General features: G+C 40.4%; 1 protein-coding gene across 1 annotated transcript in view; it reads right to left on the reverse strand.

Moving 5' to 3' along the window:
* Positions 1 to 5,966: 5,966 nt before the first annotated feature.
* The window catches only part of nav3 (neuron navigator 3), a 79,134-nt gene continuing 63,114 nt past the window's right edge, over positions 5,967 to 21,986 (reverse strand). Inside the window, 13 exon segments of the mRNA XM_066668879.1 lie at positions 5,967 to 9,691; positions 10,004 to 10,021; positions 14,819 to 15,022; positions 15,155 to 15,273; positions 15,983 to 16,179; positions 16,345 to 16,416; positions 17,027 to 17,184; positions 17,372 to 17,607; positions 18,360 to 18,528; positions 18,992 to 19,087; positions 19,312 to 19,409; positions 21,066 to 21,252; positions 21,451 to 21,604. Coding sequence (XP_066524976.1) covers positions 9,572 to 9,691; positions 10,004 to 10,021; positions 14,819 to 15,022; positions 15,155 to 15,273; positions 15,983 to 16,179; positions 16,345 to 16,416; positions 17,027 to 17,184; positions 17,372 to 17,607; positions 18,360 to 18,528; positions 18,992 to 19,087; positions 19,312 to 19,409; positions 21,066 to 21,252; positions 21,451 to 21,604 — 1,828 coding nt within the window. The 3' untranslated portion in view covers positions 5,967 to 9,571.

Genomic DNA, 21,986 nt, shown 5'->3' on the forward strand with positions numbered 1-21,986 from the left:
AGTCCCCTTATCATATAAGAGCAAGGAAAAACGAAGAAAAAAATAGATCAAATAAATGAATGAAAAAAACAAATAATAATAGAAATCAATGAATAAAATAAATACAAATAAATAAAATGAATAAAAAATATAATACATAAAAAATAAAAATACATTAGTCAGGAAGGGGAAATATAAACAAAATACACATGGAGGTAAACTGACATTTTAATTTGTTTTTTTAATTTGTAAAGGATTTATTTATTATTTTTTCTGTTTTTTTATTAATTTTAATATTTATTATTATTATTATTATTATTATTATTATTATTATTATTATTATTATGGAGTAATTATATTTTATTGAGTTATTTATTAATTAATTTATTTCTTTTTCGTTTTGGCGGGTTTGGTCCTCCATACCCATCAATGTCAATGTCCCCAAGAAACAACAACAACAACAACAATGAAACCTATTCCTACAATGCTCTCGTAATATTAGCTGTCTCGCCTAAATGTACATGGATTTCATCTGCAAAAAGCTAAGATCCAACATGTTTCTGTGTGGATTTTGTTCATCTTGTTTTTATCAGCATTATATTCACTGCAGAGATACTTTGGAGAAAGTACTAAGAACCTCTCTCTAAAATTCATTTGCCCATGATGCTTGGTGCCCACCTACAGCTGTTAAACAGTGTAATTAAAGTGGGTGTTTAAGAGCCTTTCCCTAAGGCAAAATGACACTGTATGATTTGCACATACTGTAATTTCTGTAATTTCTCATTATGTCACACAAAGAGACTTTTCCGCATTGCCTGAATCGCTCTGTGTGATTTGATGGAAGAGGCGTTGTTATGCTCACTTCAGAGTAAGTGCTGTAATTTGAATCACATAAAAACTTCAGAGGTTATTGCCATCGCTCTGTAACTCTGGAAGAAAGTCTGCAGTGGGTGTTATGCCCATATAAGAAACTCCAGGGAAATTTTGAAAAGTACTGCATACCATGGCAGCACGGTGGCGCAGCAGGTAGTGTCGCAGTCACACAGCTCCAGGGACCTGGAGGTTGTGGGTTCGATTCCCGCAAAGAAAGTCGCAAGGGTGACTTTCTGTGAGGAGTTGGTGTGTTCTCCCTGTGTCTGCGTGGGTTTCCTCCGAGTGCTCTGGTTTCCTCCCACAGTCCAAAAACACACGTTGGTAGGTGGACTGGTGACTCAAAAGTGTCTGTAGGTGTGAGTGAATGTGTCTGTGTTGCCCTGTGAAGGACCGGCGCCCCCTCCAGGGTGTGTTCTGGCCTTGCGCCCAATGATTCCAGGTAGGCTCTGGACCCACTGCGAGGATTTTGTGTCTCTCTATTGCAGTAACGGCCTCTAACCTTCTGGGAAGATTTACAATAGATTTATTGGAACAGTGCGGTGGGTATTTGATGGTATTCTGCCACAAACATGACTGAGGTCAGGTATTTATGTTGGGCAACAACAACCCCAACACAGGCCAAAAGTACACAGCCCCCACCCCCCCTTCGTAAACTTGCGAGGAGTAGCACCTCTCTGCTCCCGTCTTTCGCTTCTACAGCTGCACGAACACTTCCGGTATCGGTATCGGCGATACTGGCCCTGTATTTACTTGGTATCAGATCGATACCAAAACTCCCGGTATCGCCCACCTCTACTACCCGGAATCACTGGGCGCAAGGCAGGAACACACCCTGGAGGGGGCGCCAGTCCTTCAACCATTTATTATGGTGCATGTTTAAAGCTTGTCTCTTTTCCACAGGCAGGGCTCCCAAGAGAAATGGAGCCTGTGACGTTGCAAAACGCTGTCTCTCAGGAATCACTGGCTTTGAAAACCACAACAGTGGTGGCCGTAAAGTTAGGCACTGTTTACTCATCGTGTATTCGCGTGTAGTTTTTGTTTTTTCCAGTAAATGCAGCTCCGTGCCCCAGTTCTCACAGATCAGTTTTACTTGTTGCACGTTCAGCTTTCACTGGAAATTTTCATTGGCCACCGGCCCAAGGAGCATTTAAATCTCTTCAAAACACCTTGAGGTAAAGAGTGGGATCAAAATAAATGTGAAAGCTGCTGTAACTTAAGAGATTTTACAAGCGGCGAGTTTGTGCTGGATTTGAATGAGCTCTGCATTTCGTGGTGACTGACATAGCTTTGGCCAATCAGTGCTTAGCAAGGTTTACACATCACCATTTAGTACCTACTCAGCACTGTTGGAACCCCAAGTGACCTGGGACTGAAATCTTACACGTTTCCAAGGACCAGGTACCAGATTTGGCCAGTGGAAAAGCAAAAGAGCCGTGCTGAGTCGCGTAGAGTTGTGTAGGTTCCATGTAGTGAAAAAAAAAAAACGCCAATAGTGAATTTTTGCAATTGATAAAGCTCTCAAACAGTGTTTTTACACAAGACCAGCCTTCAGATCATGTATACATTTTCAAGAATTATTCATTTGTTTATTGTCTATAACCGCTTATGCAATTTAGGGTTGCAGTGGGTCCAGAGTCTACCCCGAATCACTAAGCGCAAGGTGGGCAGACACACTGGAGGGGGCGCCAGACCTTCACCGGGCGACACACACTCACACAGTCACACCTACTGACACGTTTGAGTAGCCAGTTTATCTACTAACGTGTGTTTTTGGACCATGGGAGCAAACCCATGTGGACACAGGGAGAACACATCAGACAGACAGTCACCCGCAGTGGGGCTCAACCCCATATCCCCAGGACCCTGGAGCAGTGTGACAGCGCCACTGTGCCACCTTCAAGAATTAGGCTTGTTTTAAATTTGATATAAGCATCGAACATTAGGCCTTCGAGCATAAGCCTTTGTTAAAAAACATCTTCTTTCAGGAGCTCGCACTGAGTATGCATTTGGACACGAATAAATAACAAAGATAAAAGAGATTTCTGATGTGTTTTTATTGGGAGTGATGGGCTCGTTCCACTGAAACACAATGTTCCAGCACCATTTTCAATTCCACACAAATAAGGAAATAGATGGAGGAAATGTAAGAGAGAGAGAAAAGCAGGGGTAGAGTGTAATGGAGGAAAGGGGACAAAATGAGAGCCAAAAAAAGAAAAAAAAAATAAACAATGGGAGGGAGAGTGGTAAAAAAACAAAAACATAAAAAGCAAGAGTTCTCAGGTGACACCAAACACCATTTATTAGGGTTTTACAAAGACTACAAAATTCTCCAGATGATTTAAATTGTGTTCTCTCACTATTTACATGATATGTTAATTACAAATGTACAAAATATAAAACATTTACGCACAGATGTTTCACTTATAAAGGAATACTCTAAAATAATGTGTTATGCTCTCACCAAGATTAAAATGAAAATAATAAAAATGAAAATTAAAACAAAACGTTCCACAGACACCTTTACAATGTTGAGGAATATTCTGAAGTTGTGAGTTGGTGAAGGTTCATGCAGTTGTAGATGAGATTTAGGAGCCCAAATTTGATCCGCACGTTTAATAAAGTTCAGATTTGTTGATTCCTACATAAAAACAAACTCTTACATGGCGTTCAGAAGTTTAAGACCAGTTCAGTGGAGTAGAAGGGGCCAGAATAAACTACAGGATAAAAATAATTAACAGAAGAATAACACAGAGCTCTGGAAGTGTGTCATTAGTGGAGTGGGCATGATTGCGTTCATAGTACAATCCGGATTAGACCCGGAATCAAATCGCAGTGACGCCCGCAGCAGAATGACCACGTGACTACAACGGTCTTTTCAGGAACTGACCAGTTTATGAAGGGAGCCAGCAGAGGGCGTAATTGTGTGTTGTTATGTGCCTGAGGAAGTGAGTCTGAGAGAGCTGCGTCCGAAATTGATACGGCTACTGTAAACAACGGTTTTTAAGTAACTTAGGAATTAGCAGTGCATTCAAACTGTAACTGAAAAGCACCAATAAATCATACTGTAGGTTTTAGAGTAATGTCGCTTTTGGAGGAACCACTTTTGGTTCTTTAAAGAACCTTTCAATCGACGGGCCTTTAAAATGATTTGTGTAAAAGAACCTTTTTTTTAAAAGTTGATAGAAGCCTACATATTATTATAAATGTTCTAGAATTATGTAGATTATTTAGGTCATGCAAGTATGGTTCTCTAATAATGAAAAAAGTGGTTCTTCTATAGCACCGTTCACCGTTTTTTATGGAGTGTGAAGTTATTTTCTAGAACATTTTTTAAAGGTGTATGAAGTCACTGTCATGTGAGGGTCCTAAGTTTAAAGATGTTCTTCACAGGTCTCCTTTAAAAAAATGGTCCAGTAGAACCGTCATTTGATAGGTACTACAGGGAACCAAAAGTTGTTCTTTTCTATGGGATTCCCCCAAATAACTGTTTAGCACCTTTAGTTCTGTTGAAAAGTTCAGTTATCAGTAAAAACTTCACCATGTATAAATACTGGACTATATTCAATCCCATAATAACAGAGATAATGGGATGATTAGGGGAGGTATTTTGGCGTTTTGGATTTATATACAGGAGGTCTAAGGGTTACGTCAGTCCCGAGTTACGATGTTTCATGGTTACGACACATCTCCCATTTACTGTATAAAGCCTTGTTTCGACTTCAGTGGTTTTGCGTCGTAAACGTCGTAACGCGAACGTCGTGTTTGGTGTGCGTGGCGCGGCGGAAGAATACACGGTTACGCGGCTCGGGACCGAGGAGAATAAGTGCTTACAGTATGTTATTTACGTACAGTATGTACATATGTTCCGACTTACACCGAAAATCGGTTTACGACGCAACGTAGGAACAGATCAACGTCGTAAGTCGAGGACCCCCTGTACTCATAAAATGATACGTTAGCAAGAGAATTCACCTTCAGCGTAGTTAATATTTCTAATATCACTCCTTATGGAACTGTTGCAATAATAATAGGGCATAATTCAACTTGCTAGTGATTTCACCTGGTAGAAGTGCTCTATTCCGTTGGCAGATATATTGTTTTTTATATATATTCTCATGTCTTAATACAAATATAATTATATAGTTCAAATAATTAAATGATAAAGTGAGGAATGTTTTTATTCTTATAAGAATAATCTTGTAATATTCTTCCAGTAATAATGAGAACTATTAATATTATACCTTCATTAGTTAATCATATTTAAATCTCACTAAATAAGATCATTTTTGTAATGTATAGACACACTGTCTTATATGATCCTTATATATACATATAACACATTTATAATTTCTTGTTCAATTTGGGACGCAGCTTTAGCCTGAGGTTAATTTGGCACTGTTGGAAGGTCAAAGGTCACTGATAGCACCTGTCAGTGTGTTGTGCAACTTTAGAACAGCAGACTGTAAACAAACCTTATTGCAACAAAAAGTGATATCAAGTAACATCTTAAATCACCCCAATGTTTCTAATATTTCTCACAATGAGAATGTTTGAAGACTTTTATATGATTATTTAACCTATTCGTAGACAGTTTTACTTGTTTTATCTTACTTTTATCAGAAAAAGTGTTCTTTTTTAAATAAGTGCCATTAAGTTAGATTTGTTTCCAAGAAATGTTGCCTGACATTGATCTGCAAAAGACACTTTCACTCCAGACGAGTTAAGAGACTGAGACGAGTCTCTTAAAACTGTCTGCCAATAGGCTAAATATTATAGTATTTGTAATGAGAAATATTAGATGTACTGAATAGATTTAGGATGTTTAATGATATCATTTTTTTTGCAGTGCTGAAAAAAATATAAACAGTGCACTAAACAGTGCAAGTATTTCAAAATAAAAGTTGTTTCACAGTAAAATGGTTATGTTTTGTTAATATTTTAACTTCAGGTTGTTCTGCTTTCTTTCCGCAGGTCAGACCTTTGGGGCTGGATTCATAAAACCCTGATTACCTTTTAATTTTTAGATACTGCCATATTTCCTCATTATTTATTGTTTGTACAAATCTGGGAACTGATGCTGATTCAAAGTGCGCTCTAATAAAATTACAACATAAACTATACCATCTTTGAATTATTTTTATTATCATTCTAATCACACGCAGAACCACATCGTTCTGAAATACCTCCTTAATTAAACTGAGGGTACGTGTCCCTTTAAAAAAATGATGTGGAGGGAAATATCTTTTCTGCATTCTTTTGAATATGTTCAGTCAAACATCGTTACTATGAGTAACAAAATGGCAACGTGTACTATATATATAATTCTACTTATAGATTTGAAGATGTACTATAGATCTTTACTCTAGAGGCGGGAACATGTTTGTGGGTATTTGATGGCACTGAACCACATAAACGTTAATGAAGTCAAGTAGTGATGTTGGATGATTAGTTCCAACTCACCCCAAAGGTAATGAGTGTAGCATTATCACTCAAAAGAACACAGTTCCCAGAGTAGTTAGGGAGCACATGCCTTTCTGGAGGACTCCTGGAGGGGGATATTACATATATTTTTTGACTCATTACAAGGGTGTATATAAACATCAGAGACATGTAGTGTGAATTTAAAATGAAGCTTATGGAATATGAAAAAAGATATATTTTGCATGTTGTCTTGGTTACTGTCTGACTTTACTGCAGAGGTTTATGAATCTGGCCCCAGGAAACATCCCCAAAGCTGCAATAAACTGGAGATACATGAAAATGCCCAAAACTCTGAACTTCTTAATGAGCCCCATGATTTTTGCACCATTTTCTGACAGTAAATTGAACACTGGATCATTATAAAAAAAAAAACAGGTCACTGAATATTTTTGTATTATTTTTTTGACCAATTCAGTACAAAAACACGAGGGACTGGAAAACTGGCTGGTTTATGATTTCTTTTTTGTTTGTTCATTCATTTGTTGGTTTTCTTCTTGTTGTTTTGTAAAACACTAGAGCGTAACTGCGAGGCAATTAAAGCGCAGAAAACTGTGCAAGACTCCGATATTTACATAGAACTGTGCAAAAATAAACAACAAAACGAACAAAAATAAAAACAAAGATGAATTAACACATTGTATTTTTTGATGATTGCACACAAGCTGGTGCTCTGAATTTCACACACACGCACACACACACCCACACTCACACACACACACACCCATACACCCACAGACATGAACAGACAACAATAACATAAAACTTTAAAAAACTCTAAATAAAAGTCATGCTAGCCAAGCAACTCGTTTAATTTTTGTGCTCATCTCAGTTCAGTTCATCCCAGATCAACTGGGATCACCTAAGCACTGTAAAAATGTATTTTTCAAGTGAAATCATCTTAAACCAAGTGAATGTGTCAGATTTCTCTTGTGCTGAGATTGTTGTTAGAATATTATATTATTCAAATGTTCTGTCTTGTTTAAAGCAAGTTATTATCTGTGTCTCATATATTTGCTTCTTTCTGGACTGAATGTGGACCTTGATTTTCAATGAGAATTTTTTTTCCTGAAAATAATGCTCAAAACAGTCTCCTAATCAGAAACTTTAGAAACACTGACTTGATTTATGATTTCACTTAATGTATCATTTTTCCCAGTGAATTTATCGCATTCTCTCTTTGTTTACATTTAACGCTGCGTCTCCACTTCGTCGAGGTAACAAAAATAAAAAATATGTGGACGTGGCATCAATAGTTTATCAGGATTCATTTCCTATGTTTTTAAGAACTTTGTCCCAAAATTGACGACTTTTTTCATAAAGTTCCTCGTCAAATAAAAGGAAAGTTTCACCATCTGCCACAGCTCAGAACGTTTAAGGCAGCAAAAGAAGCACCAATAATCAGGTGAGTCCGTTTGTTCTTCTCTTTTTCTTCATTGTAATGTTTTTTTTTTTCTGAAACTGTCAGCGCAGCTTCCAACACTTTGTGACTCCCCTGGTGGCGAGAGACGGACACTGCAGTCTCACAGCCACACAACGTTAGCTTACAGTTCCCTGGTCAAATGTTTCGTTAGATATTTCTAAGTGAAAATAAGTAAACAAGGAAACGGATTATTATTCCTATGCACCAAAAGTATGTGGACACCTCTCCATTCTCAGTTTTTTTCTAAAGCAAATATATGAGTCTGGGGTTTGTTTTGTCTTTTCTGCACAAATGATTCCTTCTATACTTGTAGAGAGGCTTAATCGTGGTTGGAACATTTAGCTGTGAAGATTTGATGGCAGCCAAGTGATTAGCTCTGGGTCACAAATCATCTCAGATATATTAGAAACTAGGCAGAAGCCAATAGCATTGCTCAACCTTCCAGTTCCCTCTCTGAGACTATTGGCATTGCGCTTGAGGGCTTTCCGTTCCATTACTCTTCTATACAGATTACACACGTAGTGTTTGAAAATACTCAACGTAGATGCAGACTTATATTTCACTTAGAAAATCAATAACAAACAGTTTTAAGTATTTCACCAGTGGTTCAAAGACTTCTGCACACGGCCATATTTCAGCATTCTCCTGTTGAACAAGAGGCTGTTTTTGTTGGTTTGGCAGTGTATGTGTGTGTGTGTGTGTGTGTGTGTGTGTGTGTGTGCACGCGCGTGTGTGTGTGTGTGTCACAGTAAAGACAATGAGGCGGAGGCTTGTGTGCTTTGTGTTTCTAGATGTAAACGTAAACCACAGTAGATTCTGGGCGTCTGTGGAGTACATGATCCAGCACTCCGCCCCTTTTATATCACTGAAAAAACTGATAAACACTAGTGTAAACAAAGTGCATTTAACCCCTTAAAGTCCAAACTCTAAATGTTCTTGCTCACAAAAAACACACTGAATGACTGTTTACATCTCCAGCATTGATTATTCTGACTGTAAAAATGAGGTCATCGCTGAGTCCAGTTCTTAAGATATGTCCCGAACTTGTAGACATCAGTTCATTCAGTGCTTTCATCTGGAATAAAGGTTATAAAAAGGAAATCTGTTTGCTGCCCAGTGCTGGGGGCATTATACCCCTCTGCAGACTCCTGACAATGGTCATTTTGACCTGGAAAAGTTTAGCGTAATGCCAGGAGTGTATTTAAAGAGAAACACACTCCTGTGTAATACCCTTTATTTCAGAAGAAATGCTGGACATGAAGTTTTGGCCAGTTATTGTCAGAAATTCAGTTAACTCACAGGGTTAAGATGGAATGAAATCGCAACCAAAATATTCCCCTTATTCCTATTATTTCTGAAAGTGATAGTTTGATAATTGCCAAATAGTTCATAGTAAATATTGGGAATTAAGCTTACGATTAAATATGCTAACAAGGCTAATCTTGAATAGAGCCTAGCAGCTACTAGCCAGCTAGCAATATTAGCATTCCACAATGGTTTTCATTCACTAACCAACATGAGCTTTCAATGTTAAATAACTAGCTTAGTGTTTAAGGGGTTAAATGACATCAATTAAACATAAACTAACCACTTCCAGGTGGTTGTATAGTTTTTTTTTTCAACTGGCAGGTTTTACCAGTGTTCTGTTTTTTTCTGTGTGTGCTCTACTTTTTGCCCCACGCACTTCTTTAATCCTCAGTCTTCTGTGGTTCCAGCAGGGGGCGCCAGAGTGGGATGCTCAACACTCGCAAGATCTGGCAAATATCTTCGATATAAACCAATGGGAAGAAGGCCATGCCACCTTCAGGTAGGCAGGGCTCAGAGGGCAGATTCGAGGGAGGAGTCAAGCTGGTCGTCATGGTGACTGGTGCTATCACTATCACAGCTCTGTGCACTGGAGTAGTTAGCAGCTTCCTGTAGCCTCATTAGCATATTCATCTGGAGAGAGAGAGAGAGAGAGCGAGAGAGAGAGAGAGGATTAATCACAGTGCATAGTGCAATTTACAATTTCAAACAGACGAGACATTCACACAACATCACTGAACACAACACTACAGCAGTTTTCATACACACAGATACCTGCTTTTTTATACTAATACAGTAAGAACTACACAACACACACACACACACACACACACACACACAAGTAACTACACACATAGTAGGCACTACAGCTGAAAAAGCACTAGACTACTGTACACAAATATAAAACTAACCACTAGAGTTCAGACACAGTGGAAACTTTATCACCTTATAATCTCTGAACATCTGTTTTCATTTAAAAAGGAGAAGAGACAGCAAGCTGAGATCAGGCAGTAAACAAAGCACGTTTCAAATTCATTTATAGATAATAAAACAAATATTACAATAACATCATTACATTATTAAACGGTCAAGTATAAGGCAAAGCAACCGGTATTTATCCTGCCTCTTTAGCACCACCCTGTGGATGAAGTGAATTACAGATGAATGCGTTTGTACATTTCATTGTGACCACACGGGGTCAGCAGACCATAATCACAATATAGAATCCAGACCACGCCCCCTTCTATTTCCTCACATTCGCCACTTTATAAGAAACACCCATCTTCTACTTCCAAACACTGGCCATTTTATTACAAACTGCCAAATTTGTCCCCTCACTGGCTGCTTTATGAGAAACATCCCAAAGTATACAGCCCTTAAAGCAGCTCCTACCCCTTACAGTTCCACATATAAACAAATATAAAAATCATAATATTTAAATTAATAAAGCATTTTGATTAAGACGTAGCGTAGCATGCTTCAAAGTGGATTTGATTTTTAGTTTCAGAAATAAGACAAGACACAGAATGAAATTAGTGATGAAATAAACAGAAAACTGCTGAGAGCAAACAGCATCTAAATATATCCAGGCACGAACTGCTCTGAGGTCACAGACATATATTCTGAAGGGTTTCTTCTAAAACGACCACACCGCCCACAAATTTAACCCGAACGTCCTGGAAATGTTTGTGCTTCCTCTCTGGCTAATACCAATACGAGAATTAAGCATTCAGTGTAGAAACAGCGCCACTAAATCCAATCTGAAAGCACCGCATCTGTTTCACCTTGCTGCTCTTGAGTGATTTACAGCCTATTCCCCAAAAACAACAGCAACAGTTTCATTCATGTGTTTGCAGTAAACCAAATTACTGCTCATATTCCTCAATTTAATTTAATCTATTTTCATTTTCCCTGAAATAACAAACATTATGAGTTCATTAACCATCCCTTTATTACATCTTTAATCCTCATATTGATGGGGCGAGATAACAGATTATACTGTGTACACATGTATATATGAGCTATCGTACTGTGGAAGCAGAAGCTAAAAAGCTGATTAAATTGGTTGGCACCACAGAGATTACCACAGGCTGCGTGACATTTCTTCTAAACTAAAGGGTATTAACCGGGACTTTGAGAAAACTCTTCTGGGAAGTTGTCCCAGTCCTAGATGATGGAACATTGCTGTGAGAATTTGACTGCATTCAACCACAAACATTAGTGAGGTCAGGGACTGATGTTGGATGATGATTAGTTGTGGATCGCAAACACCAAACCAACTTGTCCCTCACACTGAAGGACACATTTTCACTGCTCCACAGCCAAGTGCTGGGGGCTTTATACCCCTTTATTTCGCATTTTACACTGGGCTTGATGAACATAGGCTTAATGCAGCTGCTCCATAGCGTCCTGCTTCATTTCATATAGATGATTATGAACACAAGATCATGCAACTCACCCTGTCTTAGTCACTTACTCACACCTGTGGACAAATGCACACACTCACACCTGTGGACAATTGCACACACTCACACCTGTGGACAATTGCACACACTCACACCTGTGGACAACTGCACACACTCACACCTGTGGACAACTGCACACACTCACACCTGTGGACAATTGCACACACACTCACACCTGTGGACAATTGCACACACACTCACACCTGTGGACAATTGCACACACACACACACCTGTGGACAATCGCACACACACACACACCTGTGGACAATTGCACACACTCACACCTGTGGACAACTGCACACACTCACACCTGTGGACAATTGCACACACTCACACCTGTGGACAACTGCACACACTCACACCTGTGGACAACTGCACACACTCACACCTGTGGACAATTGCACACACTCACACCTGTGGACAATTGCACACACTCACACCTGTGGACAATTGCACACACACTCACACCTGTGGACAATTGCACACACACACACACCTGTGGACAATCGCACACACACACACACCTGTGGACAATTGCACACACTCACACCTGTGGACAATTGCACACACACTCACACCTGTGGACAATTGCACACACTCACACCTGTGGACAATTGCACACACACACACCTGTGGACAATTGCACACACTCACACCTGTGGACAATTGCACACACACTCACACCTGTAAACAATTGCACACACACACACACACCTGTGGACAATAGCACACACACACACCTGTGGACAATTGCAAACACTCACACCTGTGGACAATTGCACACACACACACACACCTGTGGACAATTGCACACACTCACACCTGTGGACAATTGCACACACACACACCTGTGGACAATTGCACACACTCACACCTGTGGACAACTGCACACACTCACACCTGTGGACAATTGCACACACTCACACCTGTGGACAATTGCACACACTCACACCTGTGGACAATTGCACACACACTCACACCTGTGGACAATTGCACACACACTCACACCTGTGGACAATTGCACACACTCACACCTGTGGACAATTGCACACACACACACACCTGTGGACAATTGCACACACACTCACACCTGTGGACAATTGCACACACACTCACACCTGTGGACAATTGCACACACTCACACCTGTGGACAATTGCACACACACACACCTGTGGACAATTGCACACACTCACACCTGTGGACAATTGCACACACTCACACCTGTGGACAACTGCACACACTCACACCTGTGGACAATTGCACACACTCACACCTGTGGACAATTGCACACACTCACACCTGTGGACAATTGCACACACACTCACACCTGTGGACAATTGCACACACACACACACCTGTGGACAATCGCACACACACACACACCTGTGGACAATTGCACACACTCACACCTGTGGACAACTGCACACACTCACACCTGTGGACAATTGCACACACTCACACCTGTGGACAATTGCACACACTCACACCTGTGGACAATTGCACACACACTCACACCTGTGGACAATTGCACACACACACACACCTGTGGACAATCGCACACACACACACACCTGTGGACAATTGCACACACTCACACCTGTGGACAATTGCACACACACTCACACCTGTGGACAATTGCACACACACACACACACCTGTGGACAATAGCACACACACACACCTGTGGACAATTGCAAACACTCACACCTGTGGACAATTGCACACACACACACACACCTGTGGACAATTGCACACACTCACACCTGTGGACAATTGCACACACACACACCTGTGGACAATTGCACACACTCACACCTGTGGAGAACTGCACACACTCACACCTGTGGACAACTGCACACACTCACACCTGTGGACAATTGCACACACTCACACCTGTGGACAATTGCACACACACTCACACCTGTGGACAATTGCACACACACTCACACCTGTGGACAATTGCACACACACTCACACCTGTGGACAATTGCACACACTCACACCTGTGGACAATTGCACACACACACACACCTGTGGACAATTGCACACACACTCACACCTGTGGACAATTGCACACACACTCACACCTGTGGACAATTGCACACACTCACACCTGTGGACAATTGCACACACACACACCTGTGGACAATTGCACACACTCACACCTGTGGACAATTGCACACACACTCACACCTGTGGACAATTGCACACACACACACACCTGTGGACAATAGCACACACACACACCTGTGGACAATTGCAAACACTCACACCTGTGGACAATTGCACACACACACACACACCTGTGGACAATTGCACACACTCACACCTGTGGACAATTGCACACACACACACACCTGTGGACAATAGCACACACACACACACACCTGTGGACAATAGCACACACACACACACCTGTGGACAATTGCACACACTCACACCTGTGGACAATTGCACACACTCACACCTGTGGACAATTGCACACACTCACACCTGTGGACAATTGCACACACACACACCTGTGGACAATTGCACACACTCACACCTGTGGACAATTGCACACACTCACACCTGTGGACAATTGCACACACACACACCTGTGGACAATTGCACACACACACACACCTGTGGACAATTGCACACACTCACACCTGTGGACCATTGCACACACTCACACCTGTGGACCATTGCACACACACACACACACACACACACCTGTGGACAATTGCACACACACACACCTGTGGACAATTGCACACACTCACACCTGTGGAGCATTATACACACACACACACACACACCTGTGGACAATTGCACACACACACACCTGTGGACAATTGCACACACACACACACCTGTGGACAATTGCACACACACACACACACCTGTGGACAATTGCACACACTCACACCTGTGGACAATTGCACACACTCACACCTGTGGACAATTGCACACACTCACACCTGTGGACAATTGCACACACACACACACACCTGTGGAAAATTGCACACACACACACACCTGTGGACAATAGCACACACACACACACACCTGTGGACAATAGCACACACACACACACCTGTGGACAATTGCACACACTCACCCAGTCGCTCACACAACTAAGTCACACAGCCAGTCCTATAGAATATATTTATTTTTACAGGATGTTTAGTAAGTTTTAAGAGTTAAGCCAGGGACAATGTAAAGCCCAATTATTATAAGAAGTTAAACTGTTTACTGTAGAGAGTTAAATGTTAACTACAATGGACTTTTTTAACAAACAGATTATTTACCAGTGGGTCACCCTCAGTGTCGCTGTGTGAGACCTGTTTGGACGACGCTCCGTCTTTAAATGAGCTGAACCCGTCGTATCCCACATCCTCAGGTCTCAGTTTTAATAAAGACTGACCATCCAGCTGCAGGGATGCAGGACTCCAGGGGGACGTCTCCATCACCCACTTACAGGGGTCCTCCCAAACTGCCCGCTTTCCATACAACTGCACACAGATAACACAGAAAAATAAATATACTTGGGGTCCTGCTTATAACTGCTTATGAACTGGTGAAACACCAAAACTTCACACTGACAGAAGACGAGAAACAACATATGTCATGTGTATTTTGTTTACCTGTAGTCCCTCCCGAACTGCCTCCTGTAAATACGGAACCAGGGAATAGTTCCATAGATCTGTGAACCAGACCCGAGAACCATCCACATCCATCGGACAGGAGAGGAACAACCTAGGACCTGATATAAAATAAAGTAATAATAATAATAACATTATTAAACATATGTATGGAATTCCAGGTGGTTGCTATAGTATCCCATGTGGTTCCCATGTGGTTGCCAGGCATGTAGGGTGATATCCACAGATGACTGGGCATGTGTGTGTAGGGTGTGTATGTACAGGGGTTAGACAATGAAACTGAAACACCTGTCATTTTAGTGTGGGAGGTTTCATGGCTAAATTGGAGCAGCCTGGTGGCCAATCTTCATTAATTCCACATAGCACCAGTAAGACCATGTGCATCCAATGGTTCAAACATTGTGTCCTGAAGGCGGTGCCGTGTATCAGGACGGCGATGCACCAATACACACAGCGAGACTGGTGAAAGATTGGTTTGATGAACATGAAAGTGAAGTTGAACATCTCCCATGGCCTGCACAGTCACCAGATCTAAATATTATTGAGCCACTTTGGGGTGTTTTGGAGGAGCGAGTCAGGAAACGTTTTCCTCCACCAGCATCACGTAGAGACCTGGCCACTATCCTGCAAGAAGAATGGCTTCAAATCCCTCTGACCACTGTGCAGGACTTGTATATGTCATTCCCAAGACGAACTGACGCTGTATTGGCCGCAAAAGGAGGCCCTACACCATACTAATAAATTATTGTGGTCTAAAACCAGGTATTTCACTTTCATTGTCCAACCCCTGTATATATGAATGTCTATTACCTATAGTGACGTCAGATGAACTGTGCGCTTCTAAGAAGCTGTTGAGATGTTGCCATATTTTCGGGATCCAGTCTATGATCTTTATGAGCTCATTACTGCGCATATTTTTGTCAATTTCCATCTCAATTAATTTCCTTCGCAGAAAACGTCCCAAAAATCCTCGCACCGGCTCCGTGTGATTCGCACACAGCACCCACCTGAACACACAAAACTCAATAATCAATTAAACCATCAAGACTTCATTTTAATAGTGTATTTGTAAGTCTTTACAAAGCCATTTGCACGTGACATAAGCCTGTATCGTATATAAAAATACTGTATAACCTCCCACAGAAATAGTGTTTTTTAGTAGAAAACCATACCTGAAGTTATGATGTAGTTCCAGATTTGGGGAGGAGCTCACGCCTTGGTTCATCGTTCCAATCACATATGGACTAGAGGAACCAGAATCAACAATTAGATCAACGTGTAGTTAATTGTTAAAAAACAAAGCAGCTACTTTGAAACATGTAACAAATGTTAATATTTTATATGTTACATTTATCTTGTTAGATGTAATATGTATGTAAAACCGGAGCACCCGGCAGAAACCCATGCGGATACAGTGAGAACAGACCAAACTCAGAACAGACAGACAGTCACCCGGAGTGGGACTTGAACCCACAACCTCCAGGTCCCTGGAGCTGTGTGACTGCGACACTACCTGCTGCACCACATGTTGTGAATGTGGACATGTTCCTGTACAGATTCAATGAGAAAACCTCCATAATATTTACATGCCTCCTATCGCAGTGTTTTTTTGGTAAGATTTTAGATAGAAGTGTTTAAATTCCCAAATCTTATTACACCTGTAATTTTATAAGTAAAATCCAAAGTCGATACACGTGTTTACATGAACTATACCACTGTAATCCATCAGCAGTGAAGACATTATGTTGTTATACTTTGCCATTTCTGAAATTTGAAATGTGTACTGCTTCATCCAAAGCCTATCATAAGGCCTTATGAACACCCCACGACCAGGAAGGTGTTTGTTCTTTTTACCATTTGTGGTATTTGCAGTTGAGGAAGCCGTTGAAGATGTCACTGAGAGAACCAATGTGATGGAGATTGTCTAGAACCACCACCAGAGGGAGCTCCACTTCACTGTGTTCAGAGTTACACTGTTCTGCTAAGGTGGAGAGATACTGACGAAGGTCCTGCTGTTAGAGGCAATGAACACAAAGAAAATGTATTCATTTCACAATTGGAATCATTTTACTGCACTGTTAATCATCATTTACCTCAGTGTTAAACAGCTCTGCGAAAACCATAGTCAACTGACAAATGTAAAGTAGAACTTTAATGTGTAGTTCGACCTTTATTAACCCTTTACTCTAGGCCAATTACCTTGCTGGATTTCTGGTCCACGTTGAAGCAGGCAATGTTGTTCTCTGTGATGTCTTGGCCAGATTTGTTGATGATGTAATGGGCCAGTTTAAGGGCCAGGTGGGATTTCCCTGTGCCGCTGGGTCCTGACAAAATTATTCTGCGATGCTCCATTAATAAATTCAAGTACCGCTGCATTATGGGCTTTGGGATCAGACTATCAAACACCAAGTCATCTATACTACTCTCACCAATACCTGAGAGAGAGAGAGAGAGAGAGAGAGAGAGAGAGAGGGGTTAATCACCTAATGGTTATTAATTAATCATTTCTATTGAATAAATAACTTAACATTTACTTAGAACAAAGCACATTGAGAAAGAACTAATAATACAAGAGTGGGTATATTCTCATGGTACATTATTTTCACACATTCTCAATAAAGACATACCACTTGGTCAGCTGACACCACAGACCCCACAGACAAAGAGCAGGTAATTATGTCTGTAATTAGTCTCTGCATTAATTAAGAGCAGTGTTAATTAACGACACTCTAGTTCATTTAGACGTTGAGGATGAAGTGTTTTAATGAGAACACTTCACTATTAAAGTAGGAAAAAAGTACTGTATACAGCTCAATGTGCTGTTTTTAACAGGGGATGCTTTACTGAGATTTACATCTACGTAGTGCATGAAAGCCTTTGTGCTGCTGTTACTATAGACTAGACTTCTTAATGTTTATATCAATGTTTTTTCATTTTTACTCCCAGTTTTTAAAACTTGGTTTGTTGGTTTCACACGGCTGCTAACACAACACCAATGGACAGATCAACACGCTTGGAGGAGAACGCTTATTACTATTATTACCTTTAAGCATAACATTGATAGTGTTCTTCTTCTTAATATTATTATTATTATCATTATTATAGACTTTAAGGGTAACATGGATATTGTTGTTGTTGTTTTTGTTATTATTATTATTATTATTATTATTATTATTATTATTATTACCTTTAAGTGTAACACTGATGATGTTATTGTCTCCAACCAGATATCCACAGGGCAGAAGTTCAGGAAGTTCAGAGACATGAGATCGGACCACTTCTCCCATTCTATAACTCACTATACTGTCTGAGTTCAGCCCTAAACTTGTCAACGGATCCACACGGAACACGTACTCCTAACACACACACACACACACACACACAAACACACACACACACACACACACACAATACAAAATAAAGAAATACATTTCAGTCTGTAAATACCGTGATACAGTAAGACAATAAGTATTACATACTCTTATCACTAAATGTGTTTAATGCAGTGTAAATACTGATTACTGTGTAATTATTATTCGTTTTTCTTGTATATAGTTGAATAATAATTACTCAGTGACATATACAATTTTTTGTATATAATATAAATATTAACTATATGTAACGATTATAGTCTGTATTCCTATGTGATAAAATACCACACTACACACTGAAAAGTATGAAAAAAAGTACTGTATTTCCTGTGCCATAAATAATGGATCTTCTGGACTAATTACTGAAAGCATGTGTTCCACGCGTACTGAGTTCTTAATGTAGGATCAGAGCTAAACATTAAGTGAGTACTAAGTACTGAGTTCTGACCTTGAAGAGACGTCGTATTACACCGTCCAGAACGTCCCACTTGGTTTTACCGCTGACGCCAATAGAACCGATCAGATATTCCTGACACTGAATTGCCTACAAATTGAAACCAATTTTATGAGAGTTGCGCATATATACCACTGTTCTAGATACTCAAACTACACAAAATATCCGTTATTATTACAATATTGATAACATCTGCATGCAAAACACATGCAAACATGGTGTAGTCAGGCTATATGCTTATATTATCACCATTTATATTGTTATGTATGTGGCTTAATAATTTCTAAATCAAAGCTAAAAAAAAAACACCTCACCTTGGTTCTGTTGGAACCGGCAGAGATGGAGACAACAATCCTCACACTCCTCCCTTCTTTCCTCAGGTTTCCCTCATAACCATCGTCCAGGAGAAGATCTGAGCATAAGACATAGAGAGAGAGAGAGAGATATGTTCATGTTTTAAGAAACAGTTTTAATGGGGGTTCAGTACTGGACTCCATGTCAATACATGTGTGTTTACATTTGGTCAGCACTCTGATTCAGACAGTGTTCGTCATATGACAAAGGTAGGTCAGAGGAGTGTTAGGTGTCTAGCCCAAGGACTTTTATTGGGCTAGTATTGCGTTTCCTGTCTGAGCTACTCACTAAATGAAAGACGGTGGTGGAGTTTCCCACAATGCAGCACAAATTTATTTATTTAATTAAAGAATACACAGGTCATATCAGTACTCTGTACTGTGAATAGAATAATTAATGAACTCTTATAATATATAAATACTAACTAATGTGTATCATTCAATTTAAGTCAAGTAGACCTACTTTTCTTTCCTCAGTTTGAAGGGCACAATTAAATACAAGTTCTATTAATGAATGCTTAAGTAGTGAGTACACTAATAATACTATGGTGAATACCACTCTGTATTAGGGATTATTTATTAACTTTCTACTTGGAGTATTAACAGTAACATGTCAGGTACAGAGTGTATAAACAGCAGCAGTAATATGTACTGAGTTAGTACTATGTACTGAGCTGTGATGTAATATGAGTTAAAAGTATTCAGTAAGAATTTCACTCCGTGCTGAGCCCTAGTCAGTGTCTGTATAAGGCCGGAATAAGAGTTGCTCAAAGCTGAACGAGCTAAGCTGTAGCCTGGCTGTTTTGTATTCGGATGCTTTGCTGGCTCCGAGCTCTGTTGAGGAGTGATAACCGCCTCCACTCATCCTCCTCCTATCCTCCCTCACTCACTCCCTCGCCCCTCTGCTCATACCCCTCATCAATTAAGAAGCCCCGAGACGTCCTGAGAGAGCGTGATGCTCAGTACGTTTAATTAACCCACAGCTCAGGCGCCACCTTCACATCCCAGAATTTAAATTTTCACTCTATTTCACTCTCCACTGATTCACTCAGGTTTATTCACACTAAACACACTGTACAGACACCAACATAGCGTCAAACAGCCCTCTAACCAGGATGGTGTTTTGGATTCAGTTTAAGGTGGTGTTTGGATCATATTTAATATAAATAATAAAAAGCTATTATATCATCAAATACGATTTTTTACATTTATGTTTCTATGAAGTAAATGTTAAACGAAAATCATATTGATCTGTAGTTCCTAACTGAATCAGTTTATGCTCCACAGAGTGGGTCCCTTTCATGGAAGTGGCCATGTTTAAAACAAGTTTACACTTGCTACAAAAGATCTGATTCATCCTGACCACTAGGTGCCAGTGTAATGGCTATTCCATAAGCTATTCCATAAACTGCATTTAAAGGAACACTAGGTAGTATTTTTACAGTAATATTACAGCTTCAGAATCACTGTGAAATTCCATTGACATGTACTATGGAGAATGCCATAGCTAATCCAGGCTCAGCACTGCAGAAACTGCACTATGTAACTTTAGAAGGAGGGTAGGAAACCACGCCACTCCCCACCCCCTGAAGAATTCTGAAGAAATACTATGAGTTCTAGCTACAATGCTTTATACATTGCTGACTAATGCCAAAGCTTTCTTCTCAGTTCCAAAGCACGAATCTGCTGCTGGAGGTTCTCTGGAGATGTTATACCTGACATGATGGACTCAGTGATGTTGAGGTTGTTGAGCGAGAGCCCGAGAGACTGGCGCGAGGAGGACGAGGACGTGCTGGAGGTTTCTGATGGAGGTCGGGCAGATTTAGCTGGAGTTGCGGAGGGTGTGGAGTTACCACTTGATTTCAGACGGTCATTCTCAGCCTTTAAGAGTTCAATCTCATTCTGTTGAGAGAGAGAGTGTGAGAGAGAAAGAGTGCAAGAGAGAGAGAGTGAGAGAAAAAGAGCGAGAGAGAGAGAGACAACTTTTTTTCTCTGAATTTTTACTTTTACTTGTTCTACCATTATTTCACAGAAATATCAATACCTTCACTGAAGAAGGGTTTGTGTGTGTGTTTGTGTGAGTGTGTGTATGTATTATACCTGCATGCGGTTCATGGCCTCTCGTATCTGGTCGAGGTGGTGGGCGGAGCTTAAAGCCTCCAGTCTGATATCAGTGAGCTTCAACTCCTTTTCTCTCAGTTCATTCTTCAACTGAAGAATAATCTCAGCTTCAGCCTCTGTACACTCACACAGTCTAAACACACACACACACACACACAGAAGGGAGAGAACAGATTATAAACACACAACTAGAACCGGCAAAGCACAACCCAAAAATTTTGGGCAAAAGAACTACAGTTCAAACATATATTTTTTAAGAATTTACACTTCCACACACACAAACTCAGTGCACAAACACAGTGTTTTGGAGGAGGGAGAATTTAGTTTTCAGGTTCTAGACTGACTGTAAATCAGAAAAGGATTGTTGGATTCCTCTGTCTCTTGATTCCAAACTTTTTGTTCTGAAATGAAGAGTGTTAATGAGTGTGTTCCTCTGGTACAGTAACAATCTTATCTGTGAATGCTTTACACCAGATGCTGGAACATTTCCATGAGGATTTGACTGCATTAGGCCA

This window comes from Hoplias malabaricus, chromosome 4 (genome assembly GCF_029633855.1).
Source record: "Hoplias malabaricus isolate fHopMal1 chromosome 4, fHopMal1.hap1, whole genome shotgun sequence".
NCBI lineage: Eukaryota > Metazoa > Chordata > Actinopteri > Characiformes > Erythrinidae > Hoplias > Hoplias malabaricus.